This window comes from Sminthopsis crassicaudata, chromosome 3 (genome assembly GCF_048593235.1).
Source record: "Sminthopsis crassicaudata isolate SCR6 chromosome 3, ASM4859323v1, whole genome shotgun sequence".
In the NCBI taxonomy this organism is placed as follows: Eukaryota; Metazoa; Chordata; class Mammalia; order Dasyuromorphia; family Dasyuridae; genus Sminthopsis; species Sminthopsis crassicaudata.
The window spans coordinates 655,114,122-655,141,683 of NC_133619.1; the positions used below are offsets into that span (position 1 = coordinate 655,114,122).

A 27,562-nucleotide genomic window follows, 5' to 3' on the forward strand; every position below is an offset into this window, starting at 1 on the left:
GGCTGGATCCATTCATAGTTCCACCAACGTGTCAGTGTCCCAGTTTTCCCACATCTCCTCCAACATTCATCATTTTCTTTTCCTTTCATCTTAGCCAATCTGAGAAGTGTGTAGTGGTATCTCAGAATTGTTCTCATTTGCATTTCTCTGATCAATAATGATTTGGAGCATGTTTTCATATGACTAGAAATAGTTTCAATTTCTTCATCTGAAATTTGTCTATTCATATCATTTGACTAATTATCAATTGGAGAATGGCTTGATTTCATATAAATTTGAGTCTATTCTCTATATATTTTAGAAATAAGGTTGAAGGTCTCATTTCTAAAATGCATAGAGAGCTGAGTCAAATGTATAAGAATAGCAGCCATTTTCCTTTTTTAAAAAATTAATTTTATAATTATAAAATTTTTTGACAGTATATATGCATGAGTAATTTTTTTTTATAACATTATCCCTTGTATTCATTTTTCCAAATTATCCCCTCCCTCCCTGCACTCCCTCCCCTAGAGGACAGGCAATCCCATACATTTTACATGTGGTACAGTATAACCTAGATACAATATATGTGTGTAAATCCCATTTTCTTGTTGCACGTTAAGTATTAGATTCCGAAGGTATAAGTAACCTGGGTAGATAGACAGTAGTGCTAACAATTTACATTCACTTTCCAGTGTTCCTTCTCTGGGTGTAGTTGTTTCTGTCCATCATTGATCAACTGGAAGTAAGTTGGATCTTCTTTATGTTGAAGATATTCACTTCCATCAGAATATATCTTCATAGAGTATTGTTGTTGAAGTGTATAGTGATCTTCTGGTTCTAGCAGTCATTTTCCAATAGATCAAGTCAAAAGGTGTGAAAAGGCAGTTTTCAGAGAAAGAAATCAAAGCTATCAATTATCATATGAAAAAAATGGTCTAAATCTTCAATAATTAGAGATATGGTAATTAAAACTAAATCATCACCTCATATCCCACTAAGATGGCAAAAAAAATATGGCAAATATGGTAGAGATTATGAGAAATAAGAACACAATGCCCCCAAAATTTATTAAGCTGTGCATAACATTTTGATAGTGTTACTACATCTATACCCCAAATAAATAAAGTTATTAGTTTTATACCTCAAATAAATAAATAAATAAAAGAAATTATAAAATGACCCATATATACAAAAATATTTATAGCAATTTTTTTTGTGATGGAAAAGAATTGGAAACTTGAAGGGAAGCCCATCAATTGGGCAATGTTCAAACAAGTTATAGTATATGAATAAAAATATACTATTTTACTGTAAGAAATGATGAAGAGAATGGTTTCAGAAAAACCTGGAAAGACGTATATGAACTCATGCAAAATGAAGTGAGTAGAACAGCAACAAAAAGATTATATAAAGGTCAATTCTGATGGATGGAGCTCTTTTCAATAAGGAGATGATTCAGGTCAGTTCCAGTGGACGGACCTGTGATGAAGAGAGCCATCTACACTCAGAGAGAAGGCTGTGAGAATTGAGTGTGGATCACAACATAGCATTTTCACTCTTTTTGTTGTTGTTTGCTTGCATTGTTTTCTTTCTCATTTTTTCTCTTTTTGATCTGATTTTTCTTGTGCAGCACAATATGTATAAATATATATAAATATACATATATTGGACTTAACATATTTTTAACATGTTTAAAATATATTGGATTACTTGGCATTTAAAAAAGGGGGTGGGAGGAAGGGGAGAAATTTGGAACACAAAGTTTTGTAAGGGTCAATGTTGAAAAATTATCCATGCATATGTTTGAAAATAAAAAGCTTTAATAAAAAAAATTTAAAAATAAAGTGAATAGAACCAGGAGAAAAATTTATACAAAACCACCCCTATATCCAAGCTCTTGCAAAGAGCAATCAATTTAATCTTTCTAACATATTTTGAATATTCTCACTTCTCTCCTCTGACACTGTCATCATCATGGTACAAACCCTCATCAATCATGTCTTCATTATTGTAATCTTCTGTGGATAAGTTTGTCTCCTCAAGTGTCTTCCCATTCTAATTTATTCACCATTTGGCCATTAAAGTAATTTTCCTAAAATGTATGTCTGCTCACATCATCCTCCTACTTGATAAATTCCAGTGGTTTCCTGATATCTCTAGGAGCAAACACAAAATGCTCTGTTTGGCTTTCAAATTTCTTCATAATCTAGTCCTTTTCCATTTTACTGGTCTTATACGATATTCCCAGAAACATACTCTTCAATTCAGCAACACTAATGTCCATTCTACAGATAAAACATTTCACTGATCAGCTCCCTGCATTCTCTCTGGCTGTCTCCTATGACTAGAACTTTTTTTTTCCATTCAGGACAATTAATGACCTTCTTGCATTCTTTTAAGCCCCAGCTAAAAGCCCATCTTCTACAGAAAACCTTCCCCAACTCCACTTACTTCTAGTACCTTTCCTCATTTCCTATTTGTTCTGCATATAGTTTGCTTTGTATATATTAGTTTTTATGTTATATCCTTTATTAAATCATAGTCATCTTGAAGGCAGGGACTGTCTTTTGCTTCTTTTGCATCCTCATCACTTACTACAGTGCCTGGCACATTATAAGATTTTTAGCTTCTGTTGCATGTATTAGATCCAGACTACTAGGATGATAATGAAAAGTTCAAAACTTCAAATCCTCTGAAATTCATGAGGTACTACAATGGCAGAGGGGAGGAATTTTCTCTACCCAACAATTCCTTTACAGTAACTTGGGTGGAGACTTCCACCATCAAGCTGCTGGATGACTGAATCCCTGGCTCCCCAAATGTTCTGCTTTTATAGATAAAACACAGATTTGACCATATTTTCTCAACTAAGTCAAACATTCGTTCTATTCAACATCCACTTCCAGGTCATCCAATGGCTTTTAATGGCATCTATATCAATAGCAACCTTCCCAACTTTAGTCTAAAGCCCATGATTCTATTGATTCAATAAAGAATTTTTTTATTATGTAGTTGAGGTATTAGAGCATAATATCTTGTCACTTTAAGTGAAATGGGATAATTAATTGGAATGACTTTCATCCTTACAATATCTTTCTGCTTTTTCTGAATGTATCAACTTTTCTAGAATGTTTTCTATAACTTTATAACTCCATTCTCTTTTCTGCTCTTCCTTTAACATTGCCTTCTCTTTTCTTTTTCCTTCTCTATACAACTCATGTCATCTTGCTGTAGGAATCATTTAATATGTGTTAGTTAAAATGTGGAGGAGGAGTGGAAAGAGTCCCCTTGTTGGATGGGAATGGAAGGAAATATAGAATTTTGAGCTGAAAGTGACCTAAAATAGAATAAAATGCAACTATTTCATTTCCAAATGTGAAAACAGAGGTCAAAGAATGTGGAATGAAGAAATATGAAAATTCACTGGTGCAGAATAACAGAACTGAAATTCAAACCCAGTTCCTCTGATTCAAAGTTCAGCATTCCTTTCATTAAACAAAGATGTCTCTCTTATATTGCAGTTATAGTTCAATTTGGTCCTTTGCAGCATTTATAAAACTATGGCATTTCCTACATGGGCCATTTAGAAATGATATCTCCTTGTCTTTCAGGTCCCTGTTTATGACTGGAGTCCAGAAATTCAGGGAATAATTCTCAGTTCTATTACATATGGTCAAATCATCACATTAACCCCAAGTGGGTATTTCGCTGGAGTGCTTGGAGCAAGAAAAATATTCATGATTGGATTATTCATCTCCTCAGTCCTCAGCCTCTTAATACCATTAGCAGCAGCCCAAGGAATGGTTTACATAATTCTGACCAGGACAGCCCAGGGCATGGCCCAGGTACTAAGATATGTGCTAAACCTAACTAATGTATAGTGTTCCTCAACTTTCTTTAGGGACTAAAAAAATTATGGTATCTTCATTTCAGGGGATGGAATTTGGAACTTCACCATCTTTCTGGGTGAAATGGGCTCCACCACTGGAACGGAGTAGAATAAGTAGCATTACCTCATCTGGTAAGAAATCTAAATTGTGGTAGCTATGTTACCTTTCCTTATTTCTTCATCATCTTCTATTGTTGGTTTACCAAAAAAGAGACTCCCTTAAAAGAGGATTGTAAATAGAAGAAGAACCCTGGATACTGAATATTTGTGTGTTTTTTCTCCTAATTGCCTTAAATATTGTGTAACTTTAAAATGCCCATTACTCACTTTCCCTCTGTCCAATGATCTATGGTCAGCATAATAATCTTTAGCTTTCAATACCATAATTCACAACTTACTTGCTGTCTTCTGATCAGGTGCAATTTTAGGGATCTTCACTGTCCTCCTTGTGGGTGGATTCATCTGTCAATCCCTAGGTTGGCCATACATCTTTTATATTTTTGGTAAGTTATCTCCCCTCAAATCTAAATGTTTCCATTGAGTTTTGAAATTTAGCTATGATGATGTTGTAAGTTTTCCTCATATGACATATGAACTCTTTCAGGTGATGAGAGATGGATTTTAATTGTTTCTATTTTGCCCTCTTATTTTCACACTTCAGGACAATTTTCTTTAATTACTTCTTGTACTATTGTATTGACATTCTTTTTTGTTGTAGTAGTTATCAGGTAGTCCAATTATTCTAATGTTTTGTCTTAATTTGTTTTCCAGATCAGTTGTTGTTCTTGTGAGATGTATCATATTCTTTTCTATTTTTTTTCATTCTCTATATTTTGTTTTATTACTTCTTGGTCTCTTATGACTTTGTTGGCTCCCCCTTGCTCAATTCTAGTTTTAAGGGAATCACATTTGTCCTTAAGATTCTGGATCTCCTTTTCTAGTTAATCAACTAGATTCTTTTCATAATTATCTTGTTTTTTCCTGGAGCTTATTTTTTGAAAAAATGTTTCTTTCATTTTTCTCATTTGATTTTTTAAAGTTTTTTTTTGGAGTTCTAGAAATCTTTTTTGGCTAGATGATCACTTGATGTTACTCTTGGGATAGGAGAGGCTTTTTTCTACTTCAGTATTTTATTCATGGTAGGGCTTCATATCTGGACTTCTTCATGCTTGCCAAAGCTTAGAGACCATGAGTTCCAGAAGGTGAGTGCAAAGGATTGTTGTTATGTCAAGTTCAAGGCACAGCTTGCTTTTTGGGCCTTAGCTCTGGAAAACAGGGTGTTTCCTGATAATATCTTTACACTTCTAACCTCTCTTACTAGACCAAATGCATGCAAAAGAGTAAATTTTAAAGCACTTAAATTTTGCTTATAATCAATCAACAAGTATTTGTTAAGTGTCAATATACTAGAGGCTAGAGATACAAGTACAAATAATAAAATAATCCCTATTCAAAGAGATCTTACATTTTAATTTATCATGTAAATAAATATAAAGTAAATAATTACAAATATATGCAACATGGATAAATATAAAATAATAATGGAAATAAAACACTACTAGTAGTTGGGAGATCAAGAAAGGTTTTATGCAAAGGCATGTGCTTGAGTTGTGTATTAAGGAAAAGAATAGCTCCATGAAGCACACTGGTATATGTGCAGAATGGATAGAAGGAAAGTAATATAAAATGAGTCTATAAATTGTTGTTTTAGAAAATATTGTATAGGATATTAAATGCTAGACAGAGGCATTCAAATTTGGTTCCAGATGAAAAAGAAAGCCATTGTAGTTATCTAAATAGGGGACTCATTGTGACATCTAAACTTAAATAAAGTTAATTTGGCAGAAGTGTGTAGTTGAAGAAGGGAAAATACTATTACAATAATAAAGTTGATGAATCCTAAGCTAAGGTGGCATCTGTATGAGTGGAAAGAGGGATTAGATGAAAGAAATATTGTGAAGGTAAAAATCTTAAGATTTGACAATTGTACATGTGGGGAAAGAGAATTAGGACGATACCAAGATTACAACTCCAAGAGATTGGAAGGATAATGGTTCCTTCTACAAAAACAGAAGTTTAGGGAAAAGAAAGCTTTACATGGAAAGATAATTGTTCTATTTTTAGAAATGTATCACTCCAGGTCATCAAGTTTGAAATGTCCAAAAGGCAAATGATGAAGTTAGACTGTGTAAAGGGAGAAGACTATCCAAAGTAGTGTTTTGAGTAAACCCCTGGAGTTGACTGAGCCATCAAAGGTGACTGAAATGAAGCAATAAAATAGGTAGAGAGACAAGAAAGAGATGTCACCAAAAAATGCAGAAGGAGTATCTAGAATAAAAGGTAGTTAACAGCATCAAACTTAGCAGAGAAATCAACAAGAATGAACAGTAAGCAAAGACCATCAAAGTTGACAATTGGGAGATTGGAAATCTTTATTTTTCTTTTCAGATATTGGTAACTTTAGATAGAGCAGTTTCAGTTGAATGATGAGATAGACCAGAAGTCAGATGAACTTGGCTTAGAAAGGGGAGATATCAGATGATAGCTTGATGGTATGATAGGATTTGGTGAGAGAGATGGAGAGGAGAGGCAATTGATATGTTTAAAAGCAGCTGAGAAGCGACTACTCAATAACAATAGGGGAGATAGTTGCAGATGCATTCTACTGAAGGCGATGGGAGGTGATATAATCAAGTTCATGTGTAGAAGAGTTGGTCTGGTACAAGGCACTATGACAAGTACTAGAAATACAGAGAGAAAAGCAAGAAATCCTGCTTTCAAGGAGTTCACAATCTGAAATGAGATAATATGCTCAGCAAATTTTAGCTACAAGTCTGATGGAAAGGCTAAGTGGCCCTTAGGTCCTTAGCAGCAAAGCATATAGTAATGCATCTTTACTGTCATTACCATTAGAAAGACAATATCCTAATTTTGATCCACTTGATGGTGTCAAGGGTTATGTTAATGTTCTTAAAGTGAGAATATTCTGCTTTAGATCTTTAGTATTACTTGTGATTTCTGAGGTGGTTGGGGCTATAATACCTGCTTATCACCAGTTTAATTAACCACAAATACTGCTGTTTTGTATGATGTCTGTAGAGGATGGGTTGGAATAAAAGCAAATGGAATAAGAGCAAGGCCAGGAGAAGAAGTACTGCTAATGCTAGAGCTCTTGAGTTTACCTACTCCTCTTTTTTCAGGTACTCAGCAAGTGGTGGTGCTGGTAGCTGAGACTAGTCCCTTATCTGCAAAAGTTTCTCCTTAAATGATAATCAGCAGTGGTCTGAGTAATTGGTATTTCTAGGATCCTTCATGACAGGTTTCCAAACTAACTACTGCTTCCCTCCCCTGCTAGGAAAATTCATGGAATCTGATGACAAGTAGTCACAGTTGGCTCATCTAGTACATGCTCCTCTCTTTTTTTCCCCTCAGAGGACCTTGCTGCTCCAGCTAGTCTGGATTGCCACAGGTAACATTTGTCTAGCATTAGTAGTGGCAATGGCTGGGATTATAGACCCATTTCCCTTATATGTTGCTTTCCTGGATGTCTGAAAGGGATGGCTGGTAACAGAATAAGTCTGGAGTTCTCTAGCATTCCAAGAGCTCTGGAGTTTATTTGTCTATCAATGGCAGTAGATATTGTTGGTGACTGGGATAGAAGGTAAAGAGCCAGTTGTTACATATTATTTTCCATCACAAACTCAATAATTCTAGCCAAAGTGACCGTAATTTGGTTCTCTCTATATATTTTTTCTTTCATTACTGGAATTAACTTTTTCTTCACATCGGCCTCTTAGAATCCTTAACGTCCTTCAAGGTTCTATTCTTGTATCACTTTCTAGATGGGGTCACTCCAGATTTCTTCATTGTTAGTGTTCCCTCTTAAAATTATTTTGTATATATCTCACATTGACTTTTCTGTGTGTATCATCATTCCCTATGATAGAATGCTGGCAAGGACTGTTTCATTTTTCTCTTTGAAACTCCAAATGTGGGCACCTTCCATTTTTATTAAATGTTTCATAAATGCATTTTCAATGAATGTGTGGCCCAAGAATCTCTGTTTTATTCTGTGCTGTTTAATAGTAATATAAATGACTTAGAAAGAATGAGAACCGCTTTCTATTTCATTATTATGTTGATGTAGAATGGGGAGGCATAGCTAATACACTAAATGTATCCACAAATATCTCGACAAGCTTGAATGCTAGGTTGTAGCTAAAAAGATGAATAAATGGAAATAAGCTCTTTTATTTTATAATTTTAAAAACCAGCTCTATGTAACAAGTTAGAAGAGATTCCTTAGGCAAATGTTTACCTGAAAAAATAGATTTTGGTGTTTTCTTAGAGCACAACCTCCATATGGATTCATGTAATGGCATGGCAACTTAAAAAGCTAATGTAGTCCTATGCTACATTAATAGAAAATACAGAACATACTGTGGCTTTACAGATCACATTCAGATTATTCATTTGGGGGCAAATCATTGTAAGAGGACTAAGACACTTGGTATTCTGGAATTTATCTGGAGTTCAGCACCAAGGGTAGTGTATAATCTCAAGTTTATGCCCTATGTCTATGAGAACCAGCTGAGGGGACTGAAGGTTTGAAGAGAGATTTAGGATGAACATGATGATGTGGATGATAGTGGGTACTGAGTGAATCATACTGACTCTGTCTTGTGGCTTAATACTGGTTCTAGTTCTGTCTTTGAAGAAAACTTTATTTAGAATTGTAAAAAAAGACAAAAAACAAACTGTTGTGTTGTTTGAATCTAGTCCCTGGGAAGTTGAAACACTTTTACTTTACTGCTTAGAGATCCTTAATTAAGGACATAAGTTAGGCTGACCAGAAACCAGTATTATCCAAAGATAGATACAAGAAGTTTTTTCAGTTATACCTCTCAATCAGCCCATAGGTCTTATCTTAAAAGTGGCCCTGTACTGCTCAATCAGTTATTGTTTCCATATTCCTTTGATTTTTTTTATAGACACTGGGGAAGAGGAAAATACCTTTTTCTGATTTCAAGAAATTGATCCTGTTTTCTTTCCTCCTCCCAACTTGGAAAGTCCTTAATTTTTCCTCCAATTAGAAATCATATTACTAATATGTATTCTGGTTAATTGTGATTTTTAATTATTAGATGTTACTCAACTATTTTTAATGTACAAAAATCTGGCTCTCCCTGTATTTGGGGTCCAGTATTACTAGTCCTGATTTGTTAGGCAATTGGCCTTCATTGATTAACAAATCAATAAGCTCAGAAGCTTTAACCTCTTTCCTCAGTCATTTCCACTTTCATGCCATAATAGTAATCTTTAAATCTTTGAAAGACTGAATTTTGGGAGGTCAATTGGGTGTAGTCTGCTACTCTTTCACAGGCAGAGCTAAGAGCAATGGTTGAAATGTGCAAAACCATGAACTCAAAGACATAAAGAAAACATTCAAATAATTAGTTGATTTAGGTGTAATGGGGTCCTACAGAATTGCAGTTCTCCAGGCAAATGTCAGATAACCAACATGATGTAGATAAAATCATTTTCAGTTAGAAGATGAACTGTATTGCCCACAAGATTCCTTCAAATCAAAAAACTTTTTACTCTCTGATTTTGTGGGATTCCATAAAGCCCAGTACTAAATAAGAGAGACTATATTTGGAGAAGAAAAAAAAATGGTGATTAGAAAGCTAAAATGATAGAGTGAGTTTGGGGGAGAAATGAACAACAAAAGACATAAGGTAGGTCCAAGAAGAGTGAAAGATTTCTAAACATTAAGGCTATTACATAAAATACAGAGACAGATATTTGTAACATAGACATAGAAGAAAATGTTGATGTAAAGATATAAATATTACAGATATTAATATGCATAGAGATACTGAGATGGATATAAATATTGATATGGATTATATAAAAATGATATAGATACAGAGAGAGGAGGGAGGGGAAGGAGGAAGGGAAGGGAGAGAGGGGTAAGGAGAGGGGGAAGAGGGTAAGGGAAAGAGGGAGGTGGAAGAGGGGAAGGAGGGAGAGGGAAAGAGAAATGAGAGAGATGTCAAGATGGGGCAGAATCATATCAAAGGAAGAAATCCATCAACGTTATCTTGGTATTGTTTTTCTAGGAGGAATTGGCTGTGTCTGCTGTGTTATTTGGTTTTTTCTAGTTTATGATGATCCCATAAATCACCCCTATATAAGTGAGAGTGAAAAGGAATACATCACTTTTTCATTGGCTGGAGAGGTATGTTAATAAAAACAACTTACATTTATATTGTGTTTAATTGTTTGCAAAAGGCTTTGTATATTAAACTACCAGCTGGCACTTCTAGCCTTAGTCTGATCACATTCACCATAAGGACCAAGTATGAAAATTTTCAAATTCATTTAATAATGTGCTCCACTCAAAATTAGCCACTGTGCCAAAGTGCCAAGTACACTCTGGTTTTCCAAGAGCAAGCAGAATTCTACTCTCCAGGCATGCCTCCTTGGGAGGCAGCATTTTCATCAACTGGCATCCCCAGTGTGGATTTGGCCAATCAAAACCTCTCTCCAATTCTCTATTCCATTAGAAAAACCTTTTTCCCCAGAATATCACCTGTATCTCAATTCATTCTCATTTCTGTGTATGGTTTATTTACTCAAAAGCATAGTGTCAACAAAAGGCATAGAATCTTAAATGCATTTACATTACTAATGTATAGGCTACTCAGTCAGTTTCTCCCAGATGATCAGTCAATAGACATGACAAAACAAGGAATTCTAATGCAAAGTATTTAGGCCAATGAGCTCTTCTCTTCCAAATCAAAAGTGAGGGGAAAGTGTTCATGCAATTAACCAGAGCTTCCAAAAATTCTTGACCTCCAAGATGGGCTTAGCTAATTGAGATTCTGATTGAAAATAACTTAGTTCAAAAAAGAGGAGAAAGTTTTATTTTTATTTTTATTTTTTTTATTACTTGGTTCTTACCTGGGATATTGGGCATATACTCAGAAAAAAAATCCTGGTGCAGAAGGAAGAGCCCCTCTCTCTTTTTCTTCTGCCTGCTTCCTCCATTCTCTCCTGCATCTCTGCTCACCTCATCAACTGGCTCTCTCTGAGAAACACTATACTCCTCTTCGAGCATATTACTTCTTTAGGCAAATCAATTCTCTTCATCCATAATGCAATCTTGATTTCTCAGGCCTGGAAATCCTCTCTCTCCCTCTCTTTTTTCAAAGCTATTCTTCAGAAACTATTATTGTACCTTGAAGAGTCAAGTGAAATGTTGAGAAAAGGTCTTAGTTGTCTTTCTCATCATTCCAACTCCTACACCTTGCCCAGCTTTATGCATCTCTAATCTAAAATATGGTGCCATACTCCAGCTAGTAGCACAGATGAAACTCTCCTGAAATAATGATTTCACTTGATTTATTGTAGGTAGTACAGTCATTATCATCCCCATTGTAATAACAAAACAACACATGAACCCAGAAGGGTGATGGACTCACTCCTGGTTACAAAGCTAATAAATGGAACAATTGAGATTCAAGTTTAGACCTCTTGATTCTTGGCCCAGTTCCCTTTCCAAGAGGATGCCACCAGATTTTCAGACTGTTGCTTCTACCTTCTATTTGTGTTTTGATTTCTTAGAAACAGGGCTCTAATTAGCACAGCAAATGGAGTTTTGACTAACATGGACAAGGAAAAGAAAGAGAGAATTCTTCTTCCTAGCTATGACCATCCTTGTACTTGGCCTTATAATTCTCTGCACCATTGGTATGACTGTACCTGGGCTTCCCTATCTAACTTCCTATCATTATAGCATTTAATTCTTTATTGTGAGAGCCAGTCTCTGAAAGATAGGATGTGCCTTTTCCCTGTATAACTATATTTCAGTGGCACTATCCTTCTACTTTCCCCTTTCCATCCCTAATAGCATTTTTTCTGAGTCAGTTCTGGTCAGAAGTGGTGATTGATAGCAAGAATACTTTGCTTCAAGCAAAACTTCCTCTAGGCTTTATTTTCTGTACTGACTGTTGCATTTCCTTTTAGAACAGCTCTCCCAGTTGGTCTTTGCCCATCAATGCCATGATCAGGTCCCTTCCACTTTGGGCCATCATAATCACTGGCTTTTGCCGATTCTGGTTAGTCACCAACCTGACAATATCACTGCCACTACTGATAAACATTATGTTTGGTTTTGACATCAGAAATGTGAGTATATGATTTCTGATTTCTTTTACTTCTGTGAATGGCTTATTCAATTCTCAGTTGCTTCCTATGAAGCTGATAAGACTTCTGTCATGGTAGGTAGGCATGGGTGGTGTACAAATTTACAGAATATTAGGGGAATTTAATCACACAAAGATGGGTACAGAAAAGTAAGCCTGAGTGAACCAATTACAAGACTTATCAACTTCATCATTTTACTCAAGAGCCAATCCTTGTGATTAGTCTGAGCAACTGAGTATCTTTTTTTTTTTTCTGGTATCCATGTCTTCCTTGAACAATTCTTCTCTTCACAGAATGGAATTTTGAGTGCACTGCCTTCTATTGCTGCATGGATCTGTATTACCATAGGAAGCCAAATGGCAGATTTCCTCTTGTCCAAGAAGATTTTGAGTCTAGTAGTAGTTCGGAAACTCTTCACAGTTCTGGGTGAGGCATTTCCACATGGGCAATTAACCCTAGGAAATTTCTTACCGTAGACCTCAAATTTTTCCCAACAATGTGTGTATGGTTTTTTGTGTGTCCTTGCTCCCCAGGAATGCTTCTCCCATCAGTATTCATCACAGCTGTGCCATACGTCAGTTCCATCACGGCTATTACCTTACTGATGCTCTCTATGGGAATAAGCTGCCTGTGTTACTCGGGATTCATGATTAATTCCCTAGATATCGCTCCCAGGTAGGGCTCCCAGCCTCTTCCCCTCTTCCATATGCAGTGTGGGATAGTGGGAAGAGCACTGATCCTGGAGCTAGAAAGCTTGGGTACAAATCCCAGATATTACACTTTGCATATGGCCTAGAAAAAGTCCCAACTTTAAAAAATTTCAATTTCTAAATTTGTGGAATGGGATTATTATAAAGAAAGGACTTTGTGAACGTTGGTGCCAAACTAAAAAAGAAAAAGGGACCACTAAGCCACATATGAGGATTCCTGTGGGCTGCATATTGATTCAGAAAACCACATGTCAACATTATTTATATTTTATTTATTCTGTTAAATATTCTCTGGTTCCATTTTACTCTAATTCAGTCTACACTTAGTGGTAGTATAGGCCACATGTGGCCTGTGGGGTATATGTTTGACACTTCTGTTGTAAACTATACATTGATAAATAAATGTGACTTACTGTTACTATTATCCTTTTTTAAAGGCATTTTCTTCCACTAAGATTCTGTTCTGATGCTGCAGAGTCATATGGAGGTGACATGTAGTTTTTAATTATAATGGTAGCAAAACCTACCCGAACCTCTAGCTTTTCCTACCAATTTAGAAACTCTTTAAACACAGAATTGTGTTAGAGACTCTTTTCATTGCTCAAGGACCAGCCCAGTTAAATACAATGTGTTATCATGTACATATCAAGGCAAATTTTTTGGCTATTGCCACTCTCAGAGATGATCTAATGAGCTATAGAAAAGATTTTTTTTTCCCCTGAGACTGGGGTTAAGTGACTTGCCCAGGGTCACACAGCTAGGAAGGTATAGAAAAGATTTCAATCTGCATTTGCAGAGGGAAAGAATGTCCACACATAAAACTCCAGATGTTTGAAGTAATAAGTTAACAAGTTTTTCAAAGTCCACTAAACGGTGTCTTTAATGGAATTTTGCCCCATCTGGTAATAATTCTCAGCTATATGTATCATATACTCTGAGGTAGGTGCCTGGATTATCAGATCTGCTCCCATTCATTTAGGATCTATCACCTCAATTTGTAGAAGCAGACCACCCATAAAATTGAAGTTTAGAATTATAATAAATGCTATGGAAACAGAACTGTCAACAGGATGTCTATCTTTCATTTGGGCCTAAACAACTGGTGACTGTTCATCCATTTCCAGAAAAGGATTAAATAAACCAGCAAATAATTTCTATCCACTTGATGATTTGCATCTCTTTGTGCGAGTCACAATATGACAGACTTAATTAGTGTGTTGACAGTGATTCTTGGAGTTTTGTGGTATCAATCAGTATCATTCTTATTCTAATCACAGCAGAAAAAATAGAGAAAGGGGCAGATCCCATTATTGCCAAACTGTTGTAGATGAGTATTTTGAGAAATGGGATAATATTCTGGATATTCTTGGAAGGTGCTAAATACCTTGTATCTGATGCACCCAAAACACCTGCCATTTGAATAAGGATCAGAGAAATAGTTGATGCTTTTGAACAAGAATAATTTTATATGACCCTAATGTTTACTTCTATGTATTATTGCATATGCATATATATGCACATACACGCATACATAATATGTCTACATAGCAAATGTATGTATATATGTAAATATACTTACAATCTGAATTTATGTATACAATCTGTATAGGTATGCATATCATATATGTAGTATACATACATATATATATACATATATACATATATATATGTATATATGTATATATATATATATATATATGTATGTATAATGAGTCCTTCCAGTAGAACATACATTTCTTAAGGGAAGAAACAGTTTTCACAGTTTTCCTTTAGAAATCCTCAGAATATCTCCAGATATTATATCCCCAGAACCTAATATAGTGTCTTGCCTCTAGCAGGTGACTTTAAGAAATGTTTGTTTAATTGAATTAATCCAGGACTGAAGTTCAAAGTCTACTGCTTAGCAAGGCCACAGGATAAGGCATGGATCTATAATAATGGGGGACCTCAAAGCTTCATTATCTGCTGTGTGGGTTTCATGTACTTTACTCAGGATACAGAGCTTGTGTTGTGGACCCAGGAGAAAAGTTATATTGTTGTCTTAAGGCTCCCCAAGGGTAGGAACTTAATTTGATGTCTCCTTGGTACAAATGAGCTACTATATCCGTGTTCCTTGGTAGATTTTTAAGTACTGAGCCACGTTCCATATGATTATGTCTATTCATGTCATGTAGAAGAGGTTAAAACTTAATTTGCTCCTAAAAGATTGGATCTATCAGTTATTGCAGTTAGTGTTTTTCTAAATGCTTATATTCAAATAACCAATTAAATTTATTATCTTTTTGAGCCAGTGATACAGATCAAAACTCAACCATATCTGTTTATCTTGTGAAACTGTTATTTATATTTTCCTAGACCCTACAGGGGTCCACCCTACATAATAGAGCCCATTCTAGCTTTCTCTTGACATTGCCAAGGTACTAATGTAGAATTCAAGCTGTCCACTTCCCATCCCTCAACTTCACCACCTTGTCAGACTACCTTCTTTTTCCATCATATATTTCCTTTTTTCCTTTTTTTCTTGTCTTTAAAGTTCTTCATAGGGCATATGTTGCAGATAGCTCATACCTACAATACTGTCCTTCTGATAGTCATTTTTAAATCTTTGGAGATAATTGTATTCCATGTATTGATGCTGTACAGTAAAATTTATAGAATATTGGTATAAAAAAGGACATTTGTTTATATGAGAAGTTTGGGGTCATTGAAGAAGTCTTGCCTCTTCGCAAAGGTAATTCAACTCACTTTCCTGCTCCTATTCAATTTTTTGTTATAATTTGTTGTCCAATTATACTGTCTAACACAGGTACATGAATTGTTGAACAAACTCTACAATTTTCCCATCCAATTATATGTTATAAATTCTTCATTCTCTTGGTCTTTCCTGTATGAATGGTTAGGCCAAATCCTTTGGAATGATTATAAATCTCTTTCAGGAAGCTCTGCAGGATTCTAGGACTTAACGCCACCAGCTATGATGATTTGTGGGGCAGCTAGTTGGTGCAGTGGGTAGAGCACCAGCCCTGAAGTTAGGAGTTCAAATCTGGTCTCAGATACTTAACACTTCCTAGCTGTGTGACCCTAGGCAGGTCACTTAACCCCAAATGCCTCAGCAAAAAAAAAAAAAATGATTTGCAAACAGAAACTTTGAATAATCCCAAAATCCATAGAGAAACTCTTTTCAGGTAGGGCTTTGCATTGAACCTCCTCCATTACAATGGTAAACTTTTTTTTAATTATTATATGTCTCTCCTGATGGTTATTAGGTAGAGATAAGAAAGTCTTTGAATGGGATTATTTATTATATTGAAGCTACTTAGTATCACAGTGAATGTTGATTTAATTTGAATTGCCATGTTCAAAATAGACTTTTCCTCTTCATGCTCAGCAATCGATGCTAGTGAAAAAACTTCAATACTTCAATTATTTGCATGGTGGTCTTTTGGCAAATAGTCATCGGTACTGTAATACAAACTCAACAGATTTTCCAAGAAACAACTATATTTGTTGTTACCTTTGGATAGGAAGTAGATCTACTTTATGAATTCTTTTCTTCATTTTTCTATGGAGTTTCTGTGACTCATCTTTCCATTTGGCTCCAAAATGCTTTCTTCTGATTTTATTTATTGAAAGAATGTGGACATTGATGTGATACAGCTAGTTGAGCAATTATACATTGTATTCCCTATGGCTGATGTGTCCTTATTTTGTTTTTCTTTTTTTTTGGGGGGAAGCTATAATTTGTAAAAGAGATGCTACAACTCTTAACCTCTCTCATTCATACACACACACACACACACACACACGTGTGTGTGTGTGTATATATATATATATATATATATATATATATATATATATATATATATATGCCATCATACTCATCTTTCCCCACCTTTTTTTATTAGAACCACCTAATAGCAAAGTATGTATTGATTTAATCTAAAGGATCTTGTCAAGTTCTTCATAGAATTTTCTTAACTCTTCATCCTCACTAAGAAATGTTGGTATATAAGCAATTTTTAAAATTGTCTTTTGGCAAATACTTATCAGTATCACAATGTGAGAAAACCTATGGAAAAATATTTTTCTGCCTATTTGATCCAGAGTAAATATACTCCATCAGCTCCTTTCTTTGTCTCTCCATGGAGGCTATGACTCAAACTTTCATTTAGCTCCAAAGTCCTTCTTTCTTTGGGCTTTATTTATTGAAAAAAGTAAAGCGTTATATGATTTGGTTCCTCTACAATCTGTCCATTTGTTGTTCATTGACCAAGCATTTTACATTTGGAATATTAACAATCAAATTCACATTTATATATACTCCAAAAACCAGTGTTATTATTGCACTTTTTGACCTCTTTCCACCATTGTATTATTGCAAAAGTGAAAGGGGCTGTACAGAGCTTAGTCATTTTTCCATTTTTTTTTTTGTGAGTTGTCATAGCCAAAAATTTCATCACCAAGTGACCAGGTGAAGTTTTCCCACACTTAACAAAGCTGGTCCTGCTTTCAGTCTGTTACCATGATTGTACTCAAAGCCTTGACAACATGGTAGAACCTTGTAAATCTTATCCCTTTCTGATATAGTTTGAAGAACCCATAGTCATCTCCATACTACAATGAAGCATCAGAGTAGGATTTTTAAAGGTCAAATGCCATTCAAATCATGGAGTAATTTCTCATGTTAGGCTAAATGAAAAATCAGTCTAAACTGGAAACTTTTTTTACCCTCAGATATACTAGCTTTCTCATGGGACTTGGAGGAGTTTTTACTATGATACCAGGAATTATTTCACCCACTGTTACTGGATATCTTCTAAATCAGGTAAAACATTATCTCATTTAAGAAACAGAATTTAGACCCTGCCTTGACTAAACATTTTATAGAGAGAAACACAAAACAAACCCCAAACAGTTCTTGTCTCAAAATAATTGAATTTTACTTATCAAGTGAAAATTACTTAGTAAAGAAAAAGGACTAAAGAGTGTTGAATCAATGAAGGGAAGAAAATAAGAATTTACATAGCACCTATTATGTGTTAGGCACTATGCTACTTTTTTTTTTTTTTTTGTTAACAAACATTTCATTTGGTTTTCACAATAAGGCTTTGAGATAGACATTGTTAGTATTTTTGTATTATAGTTAAGGAAACTGAGGCAAACAGATCTTAAGTAACTTGTTCAGGATTACATAGCTAATATATGCTCCAGGATAGATTGTCCTTCCTGATTCCATGCCTGGACTAGCACAAGTAGTGATTTTATTGGTATAGCCAATTCTAATCTAAGATCTAAACTGTGATGGAGCCTTCACAGAAATCACTTTGTTCATTTTTTTGGATAATCACCTATGTAAGGATTTAATGATCTAAAAATAGTTAGATTACTAGAGATTTTAAAATACCAAGCACACAAGAATTTGTTTTCTAAAAACCCTCTCGTTTATATTGCTATTTACATTCCTAAGGACAACCACAAGCTAACATACAAATACATAAATAAAACAGAACAAGTCATAATTCTCTTATAAATGCCTTTTACCCTGTCCATGTTTTGAAGTTCCTTTTTTGTTGCCAATCAATTTCTAAAAGTTAATCTCTCCGTTCTGCAAAATGAAAACCCTCTAGTAGATCCTCTCCCATGGGACTTTTCTACATTTTACCAGAAGGGAAAATTTGGAGACTTGGAAGAATGGAAAATTTTTGGAATGATACTAGTGTAAGTTTTATACCTACAGGATTCTGTATCTGGCTGTAAGAATGTCTTCTTGCTATCAGCTGCAATTAATCTGGCAGGAATGATCATCTATGTGATCTTTGGTCGAGCAGACATCCAGGACTGGGCTAAGGAGAAAAGACTCACGCGCTTCTGAATGTTTCTGAATGATGAGGCCAAAGTCAAAACTTTTCTAGAAGCTTCAAAAGGGTTTTTATTTGCTGTCATTTTATTTTTTTTTCAATCACTGGAACTGTTGAAGTTTGAATTGCTTTTAATTCTATTCCCAGTTATTATTTTGAGATGCAAACTGTGTAAGCTAAACATACCTTCTAAAGACTGACTTGCTAAGGTGGGTTACACGTACAGCATATTCTGATATCCTGTTTAACTGAACTTTTAAATGCCCATTGTATAAAGCAGAACTGTACAAATGCCTTAGGAGAATTCATTGATCCATGAAAGATATGATCTTATAGTAACTGAGAGAAAAATTGTTATTTTCTAAAAGCACTGGATTTGCTTTCTGCCATTTTTCATCTTTGTCCCTACGATGTAGTTCTCTATATCTAGATCACTAAAATTATTCATTGGGGCTTTAGTAACTTTTGCATTGGTGTCTTTTATCACAGACTCAAGTTCTTCCTGACCAGGTTGATTGCAATTAATGTTAGTTTATAGAAGGAATCTGTGAATGTATAAAATTAAGAACACTAACCACATGCCTAGATGAGGAAATTGGCTTCCCTGAAATGGCAAAATCAGAATATGTCATTCCAGGCCTCCAGCATCATACCAGTAAATAGTTATGAGTGGATTCAGAGAGGGTTAGAGATCAGAGGTGGGACTTTAACTCAGAGAATGTAAAAAGCTAAAAGGGCTCTGTGAGATCCTATTGTATAGTCCACTCATTTTGCTGATGAGGAAACTAAGGAAAAAAGATGAAATGTAAGGCAAGTAGGGAAGATCACTGGGCATCAGGCAGGACAACTAGGTAGTGCAATGGATAGAATGTCAGGCCTGGAATAATAAAAAAAAAAAAACCTCATCCTCCTGAGTTCAAATCTGGCCTCAGATACTTATAACCTATGTGATCCTGGGTAAATAACTTAACCCTGTTTGCCTCAATTTCCTCATCTGTAAAATTAGCTGGAGAATAAAATGTCAAATTATTCCAGTTTCTCTGCCAAGAAAACTCCAAAGATTCAAACTGAACTAAAGTAACAGAACAGCAATAAGGTACCAGATACTATGCTACATTCAGAGGATACCAATAAAAGCATGAAGATGGTCCTAGTCATTCTAATAGTAAAAGATAACAACAGCCAGGGAAGAATGTTTTAGTAGTGTTCATTTGCTTATTGTTTTCAGAGTCAAAGTTAAAAAACAAAAGGGGATGACATGAAGACAGAAAATGGAGCACACTGAAGATGTGTGAGGAACAGAGTAGTACAGTATGGTTGCATCATAGAGTGTATGCAGGTGAGCATACACAAGGATGAAGCCAGTTTGTAAAGAGTCTTTAATTTAAAAAAGACAAATTTATATTTGATCCTAGAAATAATAGAGAGCCAATGTAGTTTATTCAGTAAGACTTTGACATAGTCAGAGCTGTGATGAGGAAAATGATTTTGAATGGAGGATAGATTGATACCTAGAGGATACTTGGGGCAAGGAGTCAAGGTTATAAAGGAGAATTCAACATTCTTTGGGAAGAAGTGTTCTAAGGAGGAAACAAAAATGACTTTAAAAAGCATAAGGAAATTCTAAGCTATGATTATCAGTAAAATAAGAATGTGACGTGAAAAAGTAATGAAAGCAACTGAACTTAGGGAACTCAATGAGCCCTTTTTTTTAGTCTATTATTGCAAAGGGTGGGATATAGAATGGTCCTAGATCCTGTCTAGAGAAAGAAGTTTTTGTACTAAAGAATGGTGATGAAGAACCAGTCCATCACGTGAGGGGTCATTTCATCATGATCAGACAAAGACAAAATAGTGGGTATTAATGAGTACCTGCCAAGTGCTACCAACACAGGTGTTTGCTGGCCCAGTATAAATAAGAGAAGTATGCTGTCTTCTTGTGCTTTGTTTCTGGGATCTAATAGAGAATATTCCAAGGCTTGAATTATAACTGATCACTTCTGCTGACTCAACTGGAGACAAATTTACCACCTAAAGGATCCAGAAAAGTCTTATTAAGAATTATGATTCCCTCATCAATGACAGATGAAGGCTTTAAGGACATGGATTGTATCTTCAGTAATAATACCAATTGAAGGTAAGTGATTCAGAAGAGAAAGACATATCTGGAAGATGATTGACTGGCTAAGAAGATGACGTCTGAACTCAGTATTTGCTTTTCTGGACCTTAGTTAAAAATATAGGAGCAATGTTTGGATGGGATACAATTTACCAAGATCCATAAAAACATGCTTGTCTGAAGTCTTAGAAGTTTTATTCAATTAATACATCAATAAGTATTTATTAACCATTCATTATAAGCCTCTGTTGTCTCTTCATACTCTTAGGTTCTGTGATCCTGTGATTTATTCAAGATCAAAAAGTCCATGAGAGAGTCTTCAGACCTCCTAAGTTCCAGTCTTTGGCTCTTTCCTCTATTTTTTCCTGAGGCATTTGGGGTTAAGTGACTTGCCTAGGATTACACCGCTAGGACATGTTACGTGTCTGAGGCCAGAGTTGAACTCAGGTCCTCCGGACTTCGGGGCTGGTGCTCTATCCACTTCACCACTTAGCTGCTTCTCTTTCCTCTATCCTTATTGAACTGCAGTATCTTCTCTGAGAAGAAATCAATTCTTCTCAGAATCTTTCAAAAAACCTTCTCCCCCAAAAAGTGATGCATAGAAGAAATATCTTCCTTCCTTACCAAGCCATTAATTCTCTCCATTTTCTACTTACAGCTCTACTTGGTTTAAATTTTATAGAACGATGCTACTAATTCACTTTGGATATTCAACATTTTGGATACTTCCACCTCTCTTAGCCTCTTCTCCCCTCTTATTGGATGACTTGAGAGTAAAATGCTAAAGTTCATTCAAAGCTTTCCTTTTTAGAAGGCAAACTTTGGTCTTTGCAGGTCATTGCATTTTTGATCTACATCTCTGCTTGGTTTTAACTCCATGGAACAGAATATTCCCTCACTGCATACATCCTGTAATCCACTCCCTGACCATTTTCCTTTTCCATTAAATTGTAAGTTCCTTAATAACATAGACTAACTTTTTCTAATTTGTATCCCCAGTGCTTATGATAGTACCTAGCATATTGCAGGTGCTTAATAAATGTTGATTGAATTGAATTGAAAAGGGAGCAAGAGATAATTCAGTAAAAATAAACCCAGTGGGCCAATCTTGCTGAATCTTCTTTTCTTCAGGCCAAGTACCTCCAAGTCCTTGAAGATCCTCATAATGGCATCAACTTAAGACCCTTTACCATCCATCCATATTTGAAGTACCTTCATCATTTCTGGGTCATTCCTCCATTGTGACTTTATTATCTTTCAATTCCTCTTTTGGCAGATCAGTCTTCTATGAAAATATCTCTGCATTGCTCTTGTTGCTAATGGTAGGTAAGTACCTAATGGAAAGGAATGGTTTGATTCCTGTTTTGTTTTGGTGTTCTGTTTTGGTTTGGCTTAAGTTTTTATATATAGCACTATGCACAATACCCAGTGTATATTTAGTGAGAAATTAATAAATTTTGATGATATATTAGTTCTCCTTAATCATTCTTTGCTCTGTGATTCAAGGATTTTGACAGAGGAGTCATTTTCTTGATATGCAGTACTTCTTCATTAAATTCAATAAAAAATTATTAACCACCATTTTTGTAAAAAAGCATTAGGGATTCAAAGAAAAAAAAAAAGAAAATGGATATACTATGAAGGAGCTAATATTCTACCAATGGAGATATAGAATTTTTACACAGAAAAGAAAATTACATAAATATGTGTGTTTGGAAAGACAGAATATACATTATAGTACTGAGACTGGCCTCTGGGTGACAGATATAGATGTCGATAACCTTTAAACAATGGGGACACAATGCAGATAGACATATAGACAGATAAATATATAGCTCAGACCCATATAAGTTACATTGTCCCCCAGGGTTCTAAAGCGTCATTGAGGGGTTAAAGTACCATTGACTCAATCCCCCATTCTTGTATGGTTCTACCTGAGACTAATCATTACTGATTAATACTTCAGTTCTATTTAACTAATTAACATCAATTGAAGATGGTTTTTACAAAATGGAAATTACTTCAAAGCAATGATGAGAACAGGAATATAAACATTCTTTTCCCACCCCAACACTTCAAGAATTTATTCTTCTCTATATTATCTCTGGGAAGAATGCATTCAGATTTAATGGATTCTACATAGTGTTGGTACTCATCAAATTCATATCCAAATGAGACATTGTTAATGGACGAGCTTTTGTTTCAGCTAGATGCTGGGCTATATTTTGAAAGATAACTCCTTACCTTTTTCTGGATATGTAACTCCCCAGTCAATCAATCAAATATTATTTATAAAGTATTTTCTACTAACACTATTAATACCTAAAATTTATATAATGCTTTAGGGTTTGCAAAACATTTTGCATATATTATTTGATCTTCACAATAATTCTGTGAGGTAGGTTTTTTTTTTATTAATTTTTATAATTATAACTTTTTTTTGACAGTACATATGCATAGGTAATTTTTTTTGCAACATTATCCCTTGCACTCCCTTCTGTTCCAAATTTTTCCCCTCCTTCCCTCCACCCCCTTCCCTAGATGGCAGGCTTTCCCATACATATTAAATATCTTATAGTATATCCTAGGTACAATACATACATATATATATATATGTGCAGAACCGAATTTTGTTGTTGTTGCAAAGGAAGAATTGTATTTGGAAGGTAAAAATAATCTGGGAAGAAAAACAAAACAAACACAAAAGCTCACAATTTACACTCATTTCTCAGTGTTCCTTTTCTGGATGTAGCTGATTCTGTCCATCATTGATGAATTGGAATTGGATTAGTTCTTCTCTATGTTGAAGTTATCCACTTCCATCAGAATACATCCTCATACAGTATCATTGTTGAAGTGTATAATGATCTTCTGGTTCTGCTCCTTTCACTTAGCATCAGTTGATGTAAGTCTCTCCAAGCCTCTCTGTATTCCTCCTCTTGGTCATTTCTTATAGAACAATAATATTCCGTAACATTCATATACCATAATTTACCCAACCATTCTCCAATTGATGGACATCCATTCATTTTCCAGTTTCTAGCTACAACAAAAAGAGCTGCCACAAACATTTTGGCACATATAGGTCCCTTTCCCTTCTTTAATATTTCCTTGGGATGTAAGCCCAGTAATAGCACTGCTGGGTCAAAGGATATGTACATTTTGATAACTTTTTGGGCATAATTCCAGATTGCTCTCCAGAATGGTTGGATTGTTTCACAACTTCACCAACAATGCATCAGTGTCCCAGTTTTCCCACAGCCCCTCCAACATTCATCATTATTTGTTCCTGTCATCTTAGCCAATCTGACAGGTGTGTGATGATATCTCAGAGTTGTCTTAATTTGCATTTCTCTGATAAATAGTGATTTGGAACACTTTCATATGAGTGGATATAATTTCAATATCATCATCTGAGAATTGTCTGTTCATATCCTTTGACCATTTATCAATTGGAGAATGGCTTGATTTCTTATAAATTAAAGTCAATTCTCTGTCTATTTTGGAGATGAGGCCTTTATCAGAACCTTTAACTGTAAAAATGTTTTCCCAATTTGTTTCTTCCCTTCTAATCTTGTTTGCATTAGTTTTGTTTGTGCAGAAAATTTTTAATTTGATGTAATCAAAATTTTCTATTTTGTGATCAATAATGGTCTCTAGTTCTCCTTTGGACACAAATTCCTTTCTCTTCCACAGGTCTGAGAGGTAGACTATCCCATGTTCCTCCAATTTATTTATGATTTCATTCTTTATGCCTAAATCTTGGACCCATTTTGATCTTATCTTAGTATGTGGTGTTAAGTGTGGGTCCATGCCTAGTTTCTGCCATAGGTGTTGTTATTATCTCCATTTTACAGATGTAGAAACTAAAGCTCAGAGAGGTTAAATGAGTTGGCCAGAATCACATAGATGTTAATTGTTTAAGACAAGATTCAAATGTAGGTCTTCCTACTCTAAGTTCAGAATTCTATCCCTGAAATGATTTCATTTATTCATTTGGACTGTTAGTCAATCATTCAATAAACATTTATCAAATGCTTACAATCTACCAAAAACAGATTTGAACTTTGGAGCTGAGAAAAAGATAAGGTAAAAACAATCCCTGCCTTAAAGGAGCATGCAGACTAATAGAGGGGCTAACATGTAAATAGCTAGCTACATTTAAGATATATACAGAGTAGGTAGAAAGTAGTTTAAGAGAAAAACTTCTTTGAGCCAAAAAGGAAAATCTGGTTGATTAACCAAATAAGCTACCTCTGGCATTTTTAAATAGATGGAAAATTTTCAGCAATGAGTTCATCAATTGGTAAGCCTGTCTAGACATTATGGTGGTACAGTTTAGAAGACTGGATCTATTTGATGCTAAGCACCTGAAAAGGAATGGTTCTTTAGAGGAGGGAGAAAGAAACAGGTTCCTACTCCCCTTTCTTTTCCCCTCCCATTGAGAGGAGATATTGGAACAGGAAAATAACACATTTAACCGGAAGCAAAGAAATACCATAAAGACAAACACAGACATTGAATAATTCAGGAAGATAACTAGCCAAGAGAAGAAACAATTTTAAGGACTATGACCCTTTGTACCAGAGTTTATTAGCAATGGGTTCAATAAAGGTATTCAAGAAATTTTATAGTTTTCAATTCACATAGAAAGCATCTTATGTGAGTTTGTAACCCAAGCAAATTATCAATAAGAAAAAAATCTCCCTATATTTAAAAATATTTAGAGAAGCAGTTTTGTGATATTAAAGAACTAGAAAGAAATTGGTTGCCCACAAATTAGGGAATGACTAAACAAATTGTTGTACAAGAATATAATGGAAGATTATGGTGCTGTAAGAATATGAATTGATGTCAAATGAAGTAAGAGAGCCAAGTACATAATATACATGGTTACCAAAACAATGTAAATGGAGAGAATGACACCAAAAATTAAAAGTAAATGTGATAAGATTATAAAGATCAAGTGAAATTTGAATGAAGAACTAGAATAAGACTTATGCCTTCATGGAGGTGAAAGATCTAAGATGTTACATCTTGCACATGTTTTCCACACTTTTTCAATATATAGTTTGCTGACTTTTTTCCATCTCCAAAAAGTACTATTTGTTATATGAGGTGTTTCTTTAGGAGGGGTAGAGGAGGGATTCATGAAATATCCTCATGTTATAAGAAACAGAAAAATCAATAAAAACTTAAAACAAAGCAAGTATCTCATAATCTCAAATAAACATTGCCAAATTGACTTTGTGAAGATATTGATTTTCTCATTCTCTCTAGTGACCCATATTTTTAACTAGTGTGGTAAAAAATTAGCAGATGAGTAAAGATATGCATTCCTTCCAAAAATCTTATCTTTAAAACCAGTATTTTAAATTTTAAAAACAGTATAAGGATAGTTTATGCATTTTTTCACTCTAGTTTTTATGATGCAACAATTAAATTCTTTCTCTTGTTTGTTTTTTACAAAGATTTTTATTTTTAAAACACAATCATAGACACTTTTTAATATTCACCATTTAAAAACTGTATTCTAAATATTTTGCTCCCTCTCTTGTCCCCACTCCCTTTCCTAGCTGTCAAGGAATCTAATATATGTTAAACATGTATATACAGTTCCACAATCATCATGCTGCACAGGAAAAATCAGATAAAAAAGGGAAAAAATGAAAAAGAAAACAAAATTCAAGTGAACAATGAATAAAAAAAAAAGTAAAAATACTTCATTGTGATTCACACTCAGTTCCACAGAGATCTCTTTGGATGCAGATAGCTCTCTTCATCACAAGAAAACAAAACTAGATTCTTTTATATATGGTCATTGATTTTTACCTAGATGTGAGGAAATAAAGTTTTCTGTCAGTTGAGAACTGAGTAAGAATGCTTTGATTGGGCTATTATCGATTAGTTTTGTTCCACTTGGAAGTGTCAAAGATGCAGTCACTTACAATGAAATAATTTCAATCAAATAAAGAAATTTCACATAGTGTCTTTAATCAGTCATTTCTCTGAGAGATGACAGCATCTTTTTGAATATAATAATCATTGGAATTTATATAGTGCTTTAAGATTTACAAGGTACTTGACATAAGTTTTCTCACTAGATTCTCACAATGAGCCCAGGAAGTTGGTGCAATTTTTATTTCAATTTACAGATAAGAAAACTGAGGTTGAGAAGCTCAATGATTTTGCCTAGGGTTAGGAAGGATTTGAAATCAGGGCATCTTGATTCCAGGTGCAGTATGCCACCTATTGTACCATCTCACTGCCTAAAATGGATTAAGGAGAGAATAGTGAATACATCTCTTAGGATACTCATAAGTTCAGTAGACTTTGGTTCCACTGTCTTCTATTTGGTCATGTTTGATCTGGAATTTGGTAGTTTTATTATACCTTCAGTGCTCATCTAAAAAGAAAGATTCATAAAAGCCAGAAGCCTGAGTAACATGATTAAATAGTTCTCCCATCCTACCCCATCCCAAATAAAAGAGGGGATTCATCTTCCCTTCCTCAAAACAATGTTAAAGTTTAAACTTATTACAAACCATTTCTAGCCATAGTGGCTCCAAAATCAAAAGCCAGCATCCCAAAGATTAAATGCCTCCATTCTGTCGCATTGTTATTGAAACATGGCTTCACAATAACACCCTCTCTGAAGAAGGCAGATAAAAATTTTATCCCAATCTAGTAGTTAAAGTCCTTAATCTTGAAAAGATAATTAAATGGTTAGGAGAGAAATGTTGTCCATAGCTTTAAAATTTAATCTCTTTGTCCATTGATCTCCAAAGAATTT

General features: G+C 34.8%; 1 protein-coding gene across 1 annotated transcript in view; it reads left to right on the forward strand.

The window, feature by feature from the left end:
- LOC141560047 (putative small intestine urate exporter) overlaps window positions 1–19,017 on the forward strand; it is a 47,119-nt gene extending 28,102 nt beyond the window's left edge. The window contains exons 3-10 of the mRNA XM_074297683.1: window positions 3,594–4,003; window positions 4,288–4,374; window positions 9,994–10,112; window positions 11,903–12,064; window positions 12,376–12,508; window positions 12,616–12,757; window positions 17,527–17,617; window positions 18,530–19,017. Coding sequence (XP_074153784.1) covers window positions 3,856–4,003; window positions 4,288–4,374; window positions 9,994–10,112; window positions 11,903–12,064; window positions 12,376–12,508; window positions 12,616–12,757; window positions 17,527–17,617; window positions 18,530–18,664 — 1,017 coding nt within the window. The 5' untranslated portion in view covers window positions 3,594–3,855 and the 3' untranslated portion in view covers window positions 18,665–19,017. The remainder of the gene's footprint in view (window positions 1–3,593; window positions 4,004–4,287; window positions 4,375–9,993; window positions 10,113–11,902; window positions 12,065–12,375; window positions 12,509–12,615; window positions 12,758–17,526; window positions 17,618–18,529) is intronic.
- The last annotated feature ends 8,545 nt before the right edge of the window (window positions 19,018–27,562 follow it).